Source organism: Dermacentor variabilis, chromosome 2, assembly GCF_050947875.1.
Source record: "Dermacentor variabilis isolate Ectoservices chromosome 2, ASM5094787v1, whole genome shotgun sequence".
Lineage (NCBI taxonomy): Eukaryota > Metazoa > Arthropoda > Arachnida > Ixodida > Ixodidae > Dermacentor > Dermacentor variabilis.
This window is the reverse complement of record NC_134569.1, coordinates 59611310-59627120: the sequence shown is the minus strand read 5'-3', so window position 1 is coordinate 59627120 and position 15811 is coordinate 59611310. Positions and strand designations below refer to the sequence as shown.

The window sequence follows — 15811 nt, the reverse complement described above, 5'->3', positions numbered from 1 at the left end:
CTGCAGCGGCGAATCCGCCGCTCTGTCGGGCACCGTTTTACTCACCAACGGCAGCAAAGGGCGGTGATGGCGTATGCAATGTCACCACTCCCTCGGTTGGGTGACGGGAGATTTGAATGTTGAAAACAGGTATTTGAACCCTTCAGCTACAATTCTCTCATAAACTAAGTTTTTTCTTGGTACGAAACAAGCGTTGCAAGGTTTCTCGAATGGTACTTAAATAGTCCACATCGACATAGTATTTGCCTTTAGTGTCCCTTTAAACACACACAGCGCACCATGTTCTGTGTAACATGGGGAAGAAAAATTTATTATAGAGGCTCGGGGACCATTGTGGAATGACATCGGTGTTGCTCTTAAGGCGCATATTGCCTTGCCAACCGGTCAAATTCTTGCTCTTTGCTCTGGTACTCCTTCACGAATGGGTGACTGTTGTTTGTATCACGAAGCTGGCTTAAGAGACGGCTTGTTACCTGTACATCGGTAAAAAGAAAAAATTGGGAAAACATGGTAAACACTGTGACTTGTGCCTGTAGCTGCAGGTGAGAGTGCTACTATTGTTATCATCTACAATGTACAGAGCCGTCCACAGTTAGGGGAAATACTGAAGCAAAATAATGGGAAGAACTCTGGAGACATTATGCAGTGTTGCTGAAAGCGACACCAATCCTATTACCATCTACAATGTGTAGGGTTGTCCGCTGTTAAGGGAAATAACCCACTACTATTCAAGCACTCATAGCAGCCTAAATTCGGCACGAAATCTAGCAGACTAGTGTTTCAATAATAGATGTCTGCATTAGGTGTCGTATCAGGCACATTTTTCCAATAAAATAGATGAAGAAATACTAAGGAGGTGTTTTCCCTAAGAGTGGACGATTCTGTACAGCGGTTCAGAGTGGTACAACGGAGTCTCCTCTAAATGTTGGGTGGGCCACATTGCTCACAGGCTGACCAAGCAATGGCCAACATTTCATAGCTAGCATTGCTAGTGAAAATCCTTAACATTATCCTGAATTTAACTACTGTCATGCATGAACTGGTCACAGACTAGAGAAAAGCTGTTTGCTTACTTACAATTTTATTTATTGGATTATACAAAAGTAAGCTTTCTTTTATTCTGTAACAATCACTCAGTGTATTGAAGTTTTATCAAGACACTAGTTAATTAAAAAAGGACTCATTTTATCACCACTCAAGTATCAAATCTGCAAAACATAGGTGTGAGATTCATTTTCTTTTTGCTTGCAGCTGATACAGTTTTCCACATGCAGTCAAACATTGATCTCAGTTTAAAACGAATGTGAAATTATATATCGAAGTTTTCTTGCGCTAAGAGGTCTCACATGCAAAGAAAATAGGAGTGAAACTTTGTACACTCTAGCCAGAGAGGAAATAATTAGATTCTGGCGTTTCACATTCAAATCCACAATATTATCCTGTGTGGCACCACAATGAGGCATGCCATAGAGGGGGACTTCGATTTTTTATTTTTTTTGATGACCTGAGGTTCTCTAACATGCATCTATATCTAAGTACATGAAGGTTTTTGCATATTGCCGAAACTTAAATGCAGCCGCTGCAGCCGAGATTGAACCCAGGACCTTGAGCCAAGGAGGAAACAACTTCTAGAAATACAAAGGCATGCCACATAAAAGCAGTCTCTCTTTTTTTTTAGTGGTACGCTTGTGCAAAAATGTGATAACACAAATTTACAAGGGAATCATGCAGTTCACAATTTGTGCACTCCTTGGCTTATCTAAAACTTTGCTACAACTCTGTTAAGGAAGTTCTACTTTCATATTCGAAAGGCTGTGCTCTTGAATAAACTGTTTATCGAGGCTGCTCATTGCACACAACCCTTCTTGTAATTTGTATGCCTCAATCGACCTCATGGAGAACTCCTCTGCCTTTAGTAGGACAGTGGGAATTCGATCGACTTGACCGTTGTGTATGTTTGAATCTTTCACCAGCATCAGCTGCTGAAAGTGGCAAATCTACAAATGCTATGCAGTGACGTGATGAAAGCTACAGTTAGGTGCACCATAGGCATACTACTATACTAAAGCAGCCAGCTAACCCCACAAGTCGCTGTAAACAATGTCTCATGCCTTGCTAAGCGAAGCGGTTATGTTCATTGAGATAAAATACACATTAACAGCTGCTTGGCTTGAACTGATCTGAATGCTGTAGATTAATAAATCTTCCTTGAGCAAAACGACAGTGCTCTTTATTTTGTTGTGCAATAGAGTGCCTTAGTTGCATGCAATAGATAGAAGGTGTGAACCATGTTGAGCATTTAGGCTTTTCAGTGTAATTTTCTCCTTATGGTGGCAAAAAAAAGGTAATGTTTAGATTATAACTTCGTTGTTCTGAGAAATCACCCCAATTGAAGAATGGATGTGTGGTAGAAAGAAAGAGAAAAGGAAAAAAAAAAAGCAGTAGCACAGGTGTTGCAAAGTAACATACACACTAAATGCATGGTGTTCATTTAAGCATTCTGAACTTTGAATACAGTAGACTTCCATTAATTCGACCTTGAAGGAACCGACGAAAAGAATTGAGTTACCCAGTGGGTCGAATGAAACAAGATGCAGAAGAAACGCCAAGATACTGCCGATTCATTTGGCAGTATTTGCATGATTTTACCAAACTCCCGAATCAAACATGTGCTCACTTTATCCAAAGTAGAAAATTAAAGTAGAAATGATAATAAAGCTCCTAAATAAAGTAGATATCTAATGCGCACCCAGCTTTTTTAGTTCATAAGAACAAAAGTAATTGCGCAATGGCAACCGGGTCCTTAAGATCAGCTTCGCCGCAATACATCGTTGCAAAGCATACAAACGTTGTGAAGGCGGTTTTGGTTTCGTGACACTGCACTGTGCAGGCAGTTTTCGGTCCGATTTTCTTCTAAAGAAGTGGAGGGGGGGGGGAGGGTTAGAATCGGGTAAATATTGTAATGAAACATTGTCCGCTACGGTTATTGCTTGAAAATGTTCCTAGGGCAAGCCGAATATAGGCGTTTTCGAAAAGATACATGTGCTCAACACATTCACTTTCCCTTAAGCCCTACCAAGACAAATGTTGCCACTTAAGGGGTTGCTATTGGGGTCAACATAGGGGTCAGGCATGTGTATGCTGACCAGTCAAGTTCGAATTATCCAGCGAAGAGCAATTTTAGCATTGAAATAAGGAAAGTTTAGGCCCATAGGAATGCATGGGCACCAACCGGTACCATTGGCCAGGATCGAATCAACCGAAAAGCCAAATTAGCAGGAGCTGAATTAACGTGAGTTTGCTGTATTGCATTCTGTATATAAGGATGGTTAGGCACAGTGACAGAAGGGGACGAGCGGGTGGACACACAGAATTGCTAAACATTCCTGTGTGTCTTACCGAACAAGGCCGAACCTCAATGCTCGTAAACTATGTTCTGTAGGTGCTATGTTCTGTAGGTTTCTGCATTCTGAATGTGCAAATACATTCTGTATTCGAAACCACATACCTCTGGAGACTTCCCCAAATGCTGAGACAGCACCACCAAGTTGATGAGTGTTTCCACATGGTTGCTATCCTGTGAACATTTAAAATGTGTCCGGTTAAACATCAACAAGCTATATCATACATGGCTGTAGAAATTAGAATGTTGGGCCCACAGAGACAACAGCCAAGGGTTGTTCGGCGGTCATATATATATATATATATATATATATATATATATATATATATATATATATAAATAGAGAGAGAGAGAGAGAGAGAGAGAGAGAGAGAGAGAGAGAGAGAGAAATGAAATAGACTGTCATACATTTTCCAGCTGGGCATATTAAGGTTATCACGGAGATAGGTGGTGGTTTAAATTGGCTTGGGTGAGCTTAACATACAGATAAGTGTCTCAGGTGAGATTTCAAATGACAGGGATTAAAAAAAAAAGCACAAAAGAGACTAAGTGACATTTTTTCAGCGATGTGTTATTCACAGTGGTGGATATCAGGATCTATGTTGTGATCAGTAAATTATAGCTAACCAAGTTCAATAATTAACTTTTCTTAAGGGTGCCTTGAAATGTTCAATACTATGCTTCATTAAGCCCTTGCTAAGAATATAAAGCTAAGCAGTGAGTCGTAACACTGAAAAGTTCACAGAACATTGCAAACCATGTCTGGATTGGCTGTAGCCTGTGCACATGCTTGTCAATTAGCGAAGGCAATGGTGGGCCGACTTCTCAGTGAAAAAATTGCATTAGCCAAGCATTGCAGCAATGAGAAGGAACTATGGTTAATGCATGCTCAAAAAACTAAAGAAATAGCACCTTTAAAACAGGACATAAAGTCAGTCCGCTGACTTTATGCAGGACATTGCAGGACTTTGCAGGACATAAAGAACAGTCCGCTTTATCTGCTGTTGTAAGTGCTATTTCTTTTGTTTCCTTGGAATGCACAGTGCAAGCTTTCATCACCATGCCAGCAAACAAACAGGTTTCTCGCTACAACTAGAAGCACAACACTTCACAACACATTTAACATAAATGACTAAATGAAATGCACTCTAGCACTCACTGTCATTTATGCTACCATGAAAACTTCTGGAGTCCTCCAAGACCCTATGTTAAGACGTACCTTTTCAATTGCCTCTTGCAGTAGAGCCTCTGCTTCCTCATATTTGCCCTGAGCAATGTAGGCGGTTGCCTGTCCATTCAGCAGCAGCGGAGTCGCCGTGTTTTTCTCAGCCAGCTCCTGATAGATGTAGAAGGCCTCCTGCAGCTTTTCTCCGCCCTGCATGTTCGAGGGCATTCTTTACACGCCAGTTTCCATGCACCAGTGTAACAGCAACAGCTTCAGAACTTGATAAACATACCTACTGTAGTATCCCGAGACATCGCCCACTCTTGTAAATGCACCGTGGACCACACAGAGACATGACTTTTCTGCACTCACTAGGATTTTATCTGGGCATTGCCATTTTGTTGTTTACTCATTGATGTCCTTTGTGAAAGCATACATTGGCCAGTGACATGCAAGCAAATGCTCCTAGCAAGTGTTTAATGCAGCGTATCAGTTATGGGTGCATGTTTCAGTACATTTTCAAACTCGGCTTATGAGCTTTTTTGCTATTGCAATGAGGCATTACCCAACTCATTAATGCAGACAAATCGTGTCTGTTTGTGTGGTGACTCAGGATATTAAAGCACTTTAACACACCTTATTTGAAATATTTGTAATACATTACCATTTGTCATGAAACTCCAGAAAACCCATTGATTTTGTCATGAACTGAAAAAATTATGTGACATGTATGTGACACAGTGTACTGTATAACTGGATTTTCGTTTTAGAACTGCCATTTTTATGTACTTCAGCATGTTGCTTGAGTTTCTTTTTTTATTTCTTTGTTTTTTTCTCTCCTATTCTATGTTAGTTTTATCTAGTTTCACAATATTACTTACTGCCAATACATTGTTGTCTATTAATATCTTCATTTACTTATATCTGTATTTCATTATTTATCATTTCTGTAATTGTACTGATTCAGCTGCTGTTTCTTGCCATTGCAACTTTTATGTTAACCATGAACAGAAGGTCCCAATTCAGTTTTTACTATGGGACCTCCTTCTGTAACCTCTATCTGTAAAGTATTCTTGCAAAATATAATAAAAACTGATTGATTGATTAAGCTGCGGTGGCACACTCTTGCTTAATTTAAAAGCACGCAGAAAATTATCAAGTTTTACTGAAGCAACAGTAACAAAGTATCACAAACAATACATTGCACAATGCTAGAAATGAAGTACACAGGGGAAATGAGAGCCTTCAGGCCTTCCATGCCCAGGATGTTGTGCAGCTTACAAAGCTGAACTCTGCACTGAAGCTTTTATACTACAGTCTACCATTCAACAAATTTTCCCAGCCACCACTGTCAATTGTAAAGGAACCAAAAAACAAGGGTTTCAAACTCATTTTTTGATGGAACCTTTCCCAAGCTGCCACTGTGAGAAACAATAAAGCTGGCAATATAGTGTACAATGCAGTCTTGTAACCCAAAAAGAACCAAGAATGATCAGCCATAGGAAAAAGGTCACTGCAGCCATTTTTAGTAACTCTGTGCTTGCTCTTTGACATGAACACTGTATGAAAAAATGTTTTTAACAAGAAGCATCACCACTATGTATATAGGATTAGAACTTGTCCTACATACTCTTTTCCATGGTGGTTTAGGATCAAGTGCCCCATCTCTGGTGATGAGCAAGGAGAAGGAAGGATTTACCTGGCCATGCCTACGCTACCATTCTGAAAGCAGAACATCATGGGGATTCACGGAGAAGAGACCTACGTGCACGTCTGTAGCATGTTGCTTTGCTGGAAGGGCTCGCAATGGCTTCGAAGTGTAGTGCTGTCACTTCCCTTTTTTTTGTGACACTGGATTATTTGGCATGCAGCTACAGGCCCCTAAGTGGGATGCTCATAGCTTGCGACACAGAGGAAGGTTGTGAAACGAAGGAGACAACGTGTTCCTATGCTTTATTCACAACTTTTTCCCCCGTCTTTTTTTTTTGCACTGTCCCCAGTTTTTAATGAACATTTGTCAACTTTTCTAACCCTCTCTTCTCCTGAATACACGGAGTGCAAAGGCAAAGCAATCACCTGCCCAAATTTCCAGGCTGAACAGGGAACACATTTGCAGCTATTGTTGCCACTACTGCTTCCACGGCTAGTTATCCAATCTGAACGATATTACAGAACAGATTCTTTATGGCTAGCAGAGACCTTTCAAATGTTTCTGTACTGAAAACAAAGACATGTAACACTTTGCCGAAGCATACCATGTTGCTAATTTTACAGTTAGAATATATTATTTGACACCTAGCCACAATGCCTCCGGCACATAGAAACAAGAGACTGAACATAAAGATTTGTTTCAGTTCTACATTCATTGACAGCAGAAATTGGTACAAACCAGGTAAAGATTGACCCAGGCTTGTGCAAGTTGCGTAAGGGTTGCATCGTCATCCTTCTCTTGCATTCTTTTCAGTTCTTTTCTGAAACACAACAAGAAAAAAATACCCTTCATTGCATTTGACATTGCACGTAACTGATAGATACACCTCGGAACTTAACAATCAATATCTAAGTTGTTTACTCATGCCAACAGCTTGCCAACATTTTTATGCAACATTGTCCGATAGCACATCAGATATGCATAGATCAACCAGCTTTATCCTAAACCAAGACACATGCCTTTGATTGTTGAATGTATGGCATGCACCACCATTATGATGCAAAGCAGCTAACAAGATAATTTCTCTTGTGGTCAGGTAAATGGAAGGACTGCTAACACAAGCACCACCATTGCATGCTATTTTAGCTGCTCTGGTAATCTGGATTCAGGGAGATTATCGGCAAAGGTTTGTGAAATGTTCACCTTAAAGGGCCCCTCACCACGGCAGGTATTCTGTGACAGTCCACCTAGTGGACATGTCCATTTTGTCTACTGTTGAAATTCTGGTTGGCTGGGCTGTGTTGCACACCTGCAGCACATGGCACCACAGCCAATCAGCACTTCAGCAGCAGACGAAATGGACATGTCCACTTGCTCCTACACAATGCCTCCCCAGGTCTGGCCATATTGAGCTGATAAGCACAGTGCATACAATGCACGCTAATGATTGTGTTTGCTAAGTATTACACCCCTGCACACCGCAGAAAGAGCTTAAATTTCAAACCGAATGCCGTTTGCCCTTCTCCTCGCAGGTGCCACGCTCCCAGTCGGAGAGTCAATGTATATCACACAAGTGCACTTACATACATGGCAGTGCTGCGATGTCACTCATAGTAGCATATGACTTTGCTTTCATAGGACAATTAAAGATGAGAAAACTAGTAAAACCTACCTACAAACCGAATGTCTGCATGTATTTGTTTACTTTGTACCACAGCAAGAGAGATGCACTTCTGTTTTGTCTGCTTGTTCCCATGTCATGCAGACGCGTGGGCGGAGAGCGAAAGTATGTCATTTTCTACTGTGTTACAGCATGCGATAATGCTTATTGATCCGCTTGCCTCAGTGTTCATGAAGCACTGACTTAGTATACTGCTAGTCAGAGGTTCTTGTGCATAGTGCGCAAAATCCGTGTGCTGCGCGAAATGAGACAAATGCAACAGGTCGTGTGAGAGCCCATCGGTGGAAGTGTGCTGTGCAGCAAAAAAAGCGAGCGGGCAAAAAGAGAAAGGCGGGGCTCGTGACGTATGCTTCACGCAATCGTCCGGCTCCTGTATAGAAGAACGCAGGGAAGGAATTTCACTTGCAGAGAATAGATGGGGGCAAGTGGAAAGAGCGCTATGTTGGCGGTGACGATCGTCTCCTGAAATCATGGGTTCACGGCACTGAAGTATTTATATCTTGGCTATTAATGAGCCAACTTGAAAAATTATTGTAGAAGAACGCTCCCTAGAGGGCACGTAACAACTTCCAGCACATGACCAAAATTTGCCATGTGACCTGGCGATGGGCCCTTTAACAGAGGCTTTCGTAAAGGAAACCTGGTGTGGCCGACACCAAAAAGGAGTCGAAAGATATGCACAAATTATTTAGCTTACTCACCTAGCTAAGTCAAGCCTGTCCAGTTTAAGATAGCACTGCAAAGTCAAGGCAGAACTGGAAAAGAAGTGCAAACAGAACAATAAGTGACAGCAGCATAAGTACGCTGAAACAAGTAGAAGAATATAGACTCACCAGTAATAATGGGAATTTAAATAAAGGGAAAACTAGACGTCCACCCGTTTGTAGCAATTGCTACAAAGGAAACCCAAATGGGTTCCTCGAAAGAAAAGCCTCATAGTTGAAGTTTTTTTTTTTTTATCTATGAGGCTTTTTTTTTTTGGGAATCCGTATGGGCTTTCTTTGTAGCAATTGCTACAACGGGTGGATGTCTGGTTTTTCCTTTATTCATTACTTCTCTCCACCTTGCGGGTTTCCGCAGAACTACTACATCAATCATAATGGGAATCTATATTAAAAGGCAGTGTACACTACATCATTAAATAGTGATGTAGATCACTCCAGATATTTAAAGGGGCCCTGAACAAGCCCTCGGGGCTTGTTCAGGGCCCCTTGGCTTGGCTGAACTTGGCTGAACATCTTGGCTGAACATCTTGGAACATCTTGGCAAAACTTGGCTGAACATCTCAGCCAAGTTTTGCTGTCGTACGTGGTGTGTGGAGCTCGTAAGCATATTGCATGTTGCCTTTCTCTCAAATGCATTTTTTTCAACAGAAGGCCCTGTCCTCACTTTCTTCTAGATGCACTATTTCGTCATCCCCTTAGACGACTGCTATTGGCCAACAGCTGACACAACTGCGGTCGGCTAAATGGCATAGATATCGCGGCCGCCACGGGGTGCTGCTACAAGTCCACTGGCTGAGCGCACTGCGGCTCCTGGAGGACAACTGCGTTTGGCTTATGTTTAGCGCGTCGTAGGCACCAAAGGCGGAAGTGGTGGCGTCTACGTTAACATCCAAAATTAAATTTGAACAGTGCGCGACGGTGACGTTTAGAAGGCAGAACATTGTGAGCATGCCCCATTGCACCATAGCCTTCGCAGTGCAAGGCCTTGAAGAAGGAGCGGGAGCACATCAGAATCAGAATTCCAGAAGTCTGTGTTTGATTGCCAATAACTCCGCTTCTGCTCAACGCATTGAAGTACTTTTTGCAGAAAAGTATTTCTGAAATAGCAAATTTCACTTCAGATGCCTTTCTCCACTTCGATAGAAAGTGGTTCAGGGCCCCTTTAATTCTCCAATGTGTGACAACGTCAACATCATGGCAAATGCTGCTGGAAACTGCTGGTTTATGTGAAAACAATGCTGTCTAGAATATCTCAGAGCACGGTTTCTTAAGTAGGGTGGATTCCCAACTGCCTTCTTTGTTTTACGCATTAGATATGATAAAATGATATTGATCTAATGACACTGGGTACTTTAGCCTAGATATGAGGTAAGTGTTACTTTGACTGTTGCCCCAGCATAAGCAATGCACACATGAGCATGGTGAGCCAAGTTGATTCCTCACTGGTACCAAACATTGTATTGGAGCACATCTGGCAGGCACTTTCAAATACAGTCGAACCTCACTATTGTGAACATGGATATGCCAAAGTAAAACTAAAATTTTCTAGTCGGTACCAGTATAATGAATATATACTTACAACAAATAATTAGTATAATGAAGATATTTTCGTGACAAATGCTACTTTGTTATAACAAGATTTGACTGTATAAACTGCCGTTTGAAAATAAATGTGAAAATAAAACTAATATATTATCAGTGCATTTGCCACTACTAAAGTAGGGATCCTAACATGAAGCATCAGAAGGAAACCAAAAGGGAGCTAAGGACTGTATGATGAGTGATAGAATTAAAAATGGTAGCCATAATGTATCGGCAGTATAGATTAGAACACATATATGGGTGGCGGATATTCTAGTTGAAGACAAGATGAAAAAGTGAATTGGGCAGTTCATGTAATGCATAAAACAGATAAGATGTAGTCAATTAGAGCAGCAGAATGGGTGCCATGGGAAGGAGAATGAAGGTGAGGGTGGTAGAGGATTAGATGAAGCGATATGAGATTAAGTTTGCAGGCTTAGGAACAACCAGTGCAGAACGAGGGTAGCGAGGATTGCTGGGAGAGGGCTTGAAGAGCCCTTCACCAGGTTAGGGCATTGCTAACAGACAAGTGTGGAGCATAGGTCATGTGCTGACAATCATGTATGCAAGGTATTGCACCAATGCACACCGCAAAGCAGCTGAAAATTCAAATGAAAGCCTGTGTGCCCTTACTTTTGCGGGAGCCTCGCTTCCTGGCAGAGAAGCAATGCCAAACTGAATGCGCATTCGTCACACCAAATTCCTCAAGCGCAATCAATTACGGCACGTGGCTTTGGCAATTACCCAATGTTAAATGCACGAAACTGCTACTGGAAGCAGTTTTGTGCACTTTTGTGCAGGGAAGGAATGTTGCTTGAGGATGCTAGTCAAGGTGGAGGGAAAGTGGCTATGTTGGCAGTAAAGCTTGCCTCTTGGTAGCTTGGCATCACAACTTTTCTATTTCTCCTATCTCCTCTAATGAACCAATTTGAACATTTATTCAGTGAAATGCTCCCCTGACAGTGTATTACAATTTCCAGTGTATAAACAAAATTTATAATGGGGCCAGGTAGGGGGCCTTTTAACATAAGGCAGATGATGGTGATTATGCCCAAATATTGCACCAGGTCAAACTGGCCCAGAACTTGCATGTAATACTTTCCAGGGAGTGCTTCACAATGTGAACACTTACCACTCCAAGGAGTCGGTCTGGTGGAGGACTCGCAGGGCAGCTTCATAGTTCTATTTTTCATGGGCAGAAAACAAAGGAAAATTAAAACCACCCCCTTGGCTGGTTGCAAAAACTGAGGCTCTCATGAGACATTGGTCCACGTCACGAGATTAGCCTAAACAAAGCTATTCTAGCAATGATGTATATGCATGCAGCGATGAACACACAACCACATGAAGGCAAAATACAAATACCTAATTTGCTAGCACTGTAATTAATTTGGTATTACAAAACAATTCATGCTGATTACGTGATGATAAGAAAGCTCTCTGTTCAAGTAGAGAGGGTTCCTCACAATTTTTGTGTCATGTTTGTAAGCTTGATGTGTCACATATGATTGATCGACTGACAGGTAGAGTTTAATGATGCAAAGGTCATGTATGTCCAAAGAGTGCCAAACAATACTAAAAAGACAATATGAAATGCTTTCGTAAGCTTAAATTCTTTAAAAGGGCAACAGTGGCATGGTATGGTGGTGGGTGATGATGGATGTGTCATATATGACAACAAAACTTGGCAAAATGTTCACAGTTCTGTAGCCTACCCACAAAATGTGCTTATTCACCAAGTTGTAGGTTAAGGGCTTGTGTAAAAGCATATTTCTTGCATTGATATACTACGGTTAAATGCAATGAATGAAATTACCTGTCAATTTTTCAGACATTCTAATTGTCATATGCATCCCACGCTTAGAAAGGGAGCCAGAAATTAAATGAAATTGCAACGGAATGAGGTCAAGTAAATAATTGCATATTACAAAATGATTTTGCAATGAACCACCAACAAAAACACTTAAACTGCAAAAGCTTTGGTCAATGCAGTTTGTAGAGCAAGCTGAACAATGCCAATAAGTTCATTCACAACCCACACACTAGAGACAGCGTGACCAAGTGCATCAGTTTTGATCATATTTAATCTCTGGCAGGCAGAAAACCTTAGAGAGTGAATGGTTACACCCCAATTAGTTACTGAGCTATTTATATCTAATTTTATTGCAAGCACATAAAACTTTGTACTTTATGATTGTGACTTGAATATAATGCAGAGCAACTGACTGCATTTTTATGAAAACGTTGGCATCAACTGCCAGTATCTTTCAGTACTGCATAGCATACGTAACACACCTGTTCATGGTAGTAGATGGTAGCAGCCACAACTGGAAGAATCACATTGTTGATGTCCAGGCTCTTGGATAATTTCTGGTCAAGCTGCTTCACAACTTGGTCCCTTTACAAGTTTCAAAACACTTGCATAAGGCAATAGACAATGGCATCAAAAAGCCACACAATACTGAGACGTGTACTTATTTATCTTTCTCCGGTGAATGCTTTTCACCAGCTAGCAAATGTTAAAATGTAATTGCCCGGCACGTGTATGTGTCGGAAGTTTCTCGAATGTTAAAAATACTTCTATCCGTTGTCTGTTGTCACTGAACCTTGTGTAATCTGATTGTATGCACCACGCGAATTTTGCAGCCCTTTCTGGTAGGCACACAGGCACCAGCAATTACACTGGAACCTTTGAAGGGTTATGTATAAAAGCCGGCGCGCTTTACTCACTGATCAGATTTTGCCGGTGGCCGACTGTGCTTGCTGCTATCATTGTGCTTTAAGGGTTACTTGCTTTTGTGGGCACAGGTTCATCGAATAAAGAGTTTGTTTTGTGATTCACACTTTTTGCTACTGTGTTCTTAACCATCACTACAATGTGACAATACCACATTCCAAGTAGTACAAGAGACTGATGTGCATGTTACCAGACTATCTGCATTTTCTTTTTTTTTTTTGTAAAGCTGGGTGGCATCTTTTAGATTTGGCTTCAATGTTTACTTATCTCAAAAGAAATAGATAAAGGCAAGGCAAAAGCCACACAGTGTATGAGTGTGTAAGGATATGGCATTCACCTAGCCTCCATCCATGAAATTAACCAGATATCATGGACAAATGCTTCAACAAATGTTTGTGCATCTCACCTACTCTTACATGTAGAGTAAATCTAAATGACACTAATGTTACAGCAACCATATACAGCCTACAATGTTCCAGAAGTGTGCTGCAAAACCACAAATTTAAAGACACATAAGGAGAGACATTCACCCAGTTTAGAGCAGAAAACTTAGGAGGAACCGAGAGGCTCGATTTCTTGTTATCTGTGTTGGACTGATAAAGTTTAGACATGAGAAGAGAAGTTTAACTTTCTTACAACTATTTTTCTATCATTACTGATAAGAAATTAGTTAGGCCCTAGCAGATGCATTCAAACTTCACAACGTCATGGTGAGCTGGTGTGGGAACATCAAGGCAGCGGTGCCACCTGTCTTTTGCTTTTGTGTCTCTTCTGGCTTTTCTCACAATAGGTCCCTTTTTTTTTTGGAATTGTACAACGATAATTTAGAAATAAAGCTCACATATTTTTTTTTTCCTTAAGGGTCCCTTTAATATCAGTTTGGTATATGTCACAAGGTTTCTTGTTTTACAAGCTCAGCAGCAACTATTTGTGGTTGCTGCTTTGCTTTAGAGAATTGAGAAGCACTGCAAATTGCTATCGGAAGCAGGCCTATGCTTGCAAGTAATATTCACAAAGCTAGATAACAGCACTCATCAATGTTTTACAGCAAATAACAGTAATGAGCTAGGAAATAGACCAACTGTGTTCATTTGTTGAGCTTTGGCTCTAACATGGCACAAGATAATATAAAAGCAAGTATCTAAGCTGGTACATTTGGGATCACACCAATGATCTTGTGTTTTCAAGACTGATGTTCTAACTGCTACGCCACAGTCACTTGGTGCAACCAAACAGATAAAACTTGCATTGAGCACTGGCAAATGTCAACAGTTTTTCGTTGGGCTCATCTTGTGGGACAAATCACAGCATTGATCGAGGTGTGATGTCTGCAACCTTGATGCACACACACTGTGGTGCACTGTGGTGCCTTTGCTCTACTGGCATTCACACTGCTCGGCATGTACTGTCTGCAATATTCATGGTTTCTCAAGCAAATGAAATAAAATTCAAAGCCAGCATGTGTATGCTGCTACATGTAAGCCGCATGTATCTTGCATGCATCTTGCATATATGTTCCGTACAGGGAGAGCCTCTTAGTGTAGTCCAAGAGTTTTGAGGAATTCTTCAAGTGGCACTGGAGTTTTAAGTTCTTCAGGAGGATATGATGTGGTTCTCGAAGCCATGTGGCTCAAAACATAAGCTTTTTGGTGATTAAAATTGCTGTTCGCAGTCACTGAACTAAAGACATGAAAGAGTCAAAGGAGTCTGGACTTTTTTAGGTAAGCGCATGGCTGTTTGTCATCCAGGAGTAGACAGCCATATGGATTCTATTTCATAATAAAAATAAAACCTAGTGACAATGACAACGAAAAGGAGCAACAGGAAAAAGAATGGATCCTGTTACATTTGCCAATTGCAGAAATTGAGCAGTTGTGAGTAATCAGCCTGGCTTTTACTCTACTTGGGTGTATTTTGATACTGCGGCGAGTCGAAAGCCAGTGCTTGGCATAAGCAAATAATCTCGCCTTGGAAAAAAAAAAATCATAATTAGGAAGCTACATTTTCAGCCTAAAAACACCTAAAAAAATTCCGGTCAATGCACACGACTGTGTCTCAGCCGAACAGCGCAAATCTGAGAAGTTTGTTATAGAAGTCAGGTTTTCAGAACACTACTCACTTTCGAGCCATGTCCCCCGAGAGGTAATCGGCGAGCATACGGATGCACTGCAATTCGTCAGGAGCCATTGAACGAATTTCATCCAAGACGACGCCGTACTTCCGTTGCACTATGTAAGCTCTGTAGAGGAATACGTCTTTCTCCAGCTTGTGCTCAGGACTGACATTCTGCAAAGCGTTCGGAAAGTCGCATGCTCAAGGATAGGCACGCAGCTTTTCAGAATAGAAATAATAAGTGTCAGTGTATGATATACTCAGCGATATGAACGTGGCATTAACTCTCACCATATAAAGACGCAAGGTCCTTATTAGAACTGTATGATGGCAAATTGAAGCATGATGCAGCATAGAAGCCAAGTTAGTCCACCAGCAGCACCAGATCTATTATAGTGAATGCTTTAAGCTGCAGTGTACGACACTACCACCTATTGCACGTCAGAAGAATAAGCATGTACAGGTCACAAGAAACTGTATGAGTTCCATAACACAATATGTGTTTTTGCTTTCCGTTTCTGTTAGGCGGCTCCGGCCTCTTCGAAGCAGCCGGCTCACCTTTCCCTTCTGAGCTTCGGTGATGCAGTACTGGTAGTTTCCGATGTAGAAGGCATTCCGGATATCAAAAAGCGGATCAGGTTGATTCTGTGCTGACATTGTTACAAGTTCAGAACCTCCTTGATGGCTCAGCACCGGTAAACAAACCTAGGACAGAAGCAGGGCAGCAGGCCGACACGAACGACACGAACTCACGAG

General features: G+C 41.3%; 2 protein-coding genes across 4 annotated transcripts in view; one reads left to right on the top strand and one right to left on the bottom strand.

Moving 5' to 3' along the window:
• Positions 1-8763, top strand: part of betaggt-I (geranylgeranyl transferase type-1 subunit beta) — a 36492-nt gene extending 27729 nt beyond the window's left edge. For 2 of the 3 annotated variants that reach the window (XM_075680671.1, XM_075680670.1), the window contains one exon: positions 6219-6963. In XM_075680671.1, the coding sequence (XP_075536786.1) occupies positions 6219-6294 (76 nt within the window). In that variant the 3' untranslated portion in view covers positions 6295-6963. Of the gene's footprint in view, positions 1-6218; positions 6964-7751 lie in introns of those variants that run through there. The other variant, XM_075680672.1, reaches the window with a different exon arrangement.
• epsilonCOP (coatomer subunit epsilon) lies at positions 283-15800 on the bottom strand. Its single transcript, XM_075680673.1, has 9 exons — positions 15614-15800; positions 15063-15229; positions 12502-12604; positions 11339-11388; positions 8602-8655; positions 6958-7039; positions 4623-4778; positions 3509-3577; positions 283-473 (listed from the first exon to the last, which is right to left on the bottom strand). Exons 1-9 carry the CDS (start codon positions 15710-15712, stop codon positions 357-359), a joined length of 897 nt encoding a protein of 298 aa, XP_075536788.1. The 5' UTR covers positions 15713-15800; the 3' UTR covers positions 283-356.
• Between the last annotated feature and the right edge of the window lie 11 nt (positions 15801-15811).

What these genes read in the sequence shown, in the direction of transcription:
- epsilonCOP (XM_075680673.1), bottom strand. Translation starts at nt 15,712, where the DNA reads ATGTCAGCACAGAATCAACCTGATCCGCTTTTTGATATCCGGAATGCC. An exon ending in GACAGGCTTGACTTAGCTAG is followed by an intron (nt 7,040 to 8,601) that starts GTGAGTAAGCTA and finishes GTTGTGTTTCAG; the next exon opens with AAAAGAACTGAAAAGAATGC. An exon ending in TGCAAGAGGCAATTGAAAAG is followed by an intron (nt 3,578 to 4,622) that starts GTACGTCTTAAC and finishes AAATGTTCACAG; the next exon opens with GATAGCAACCATGTGGAAAC.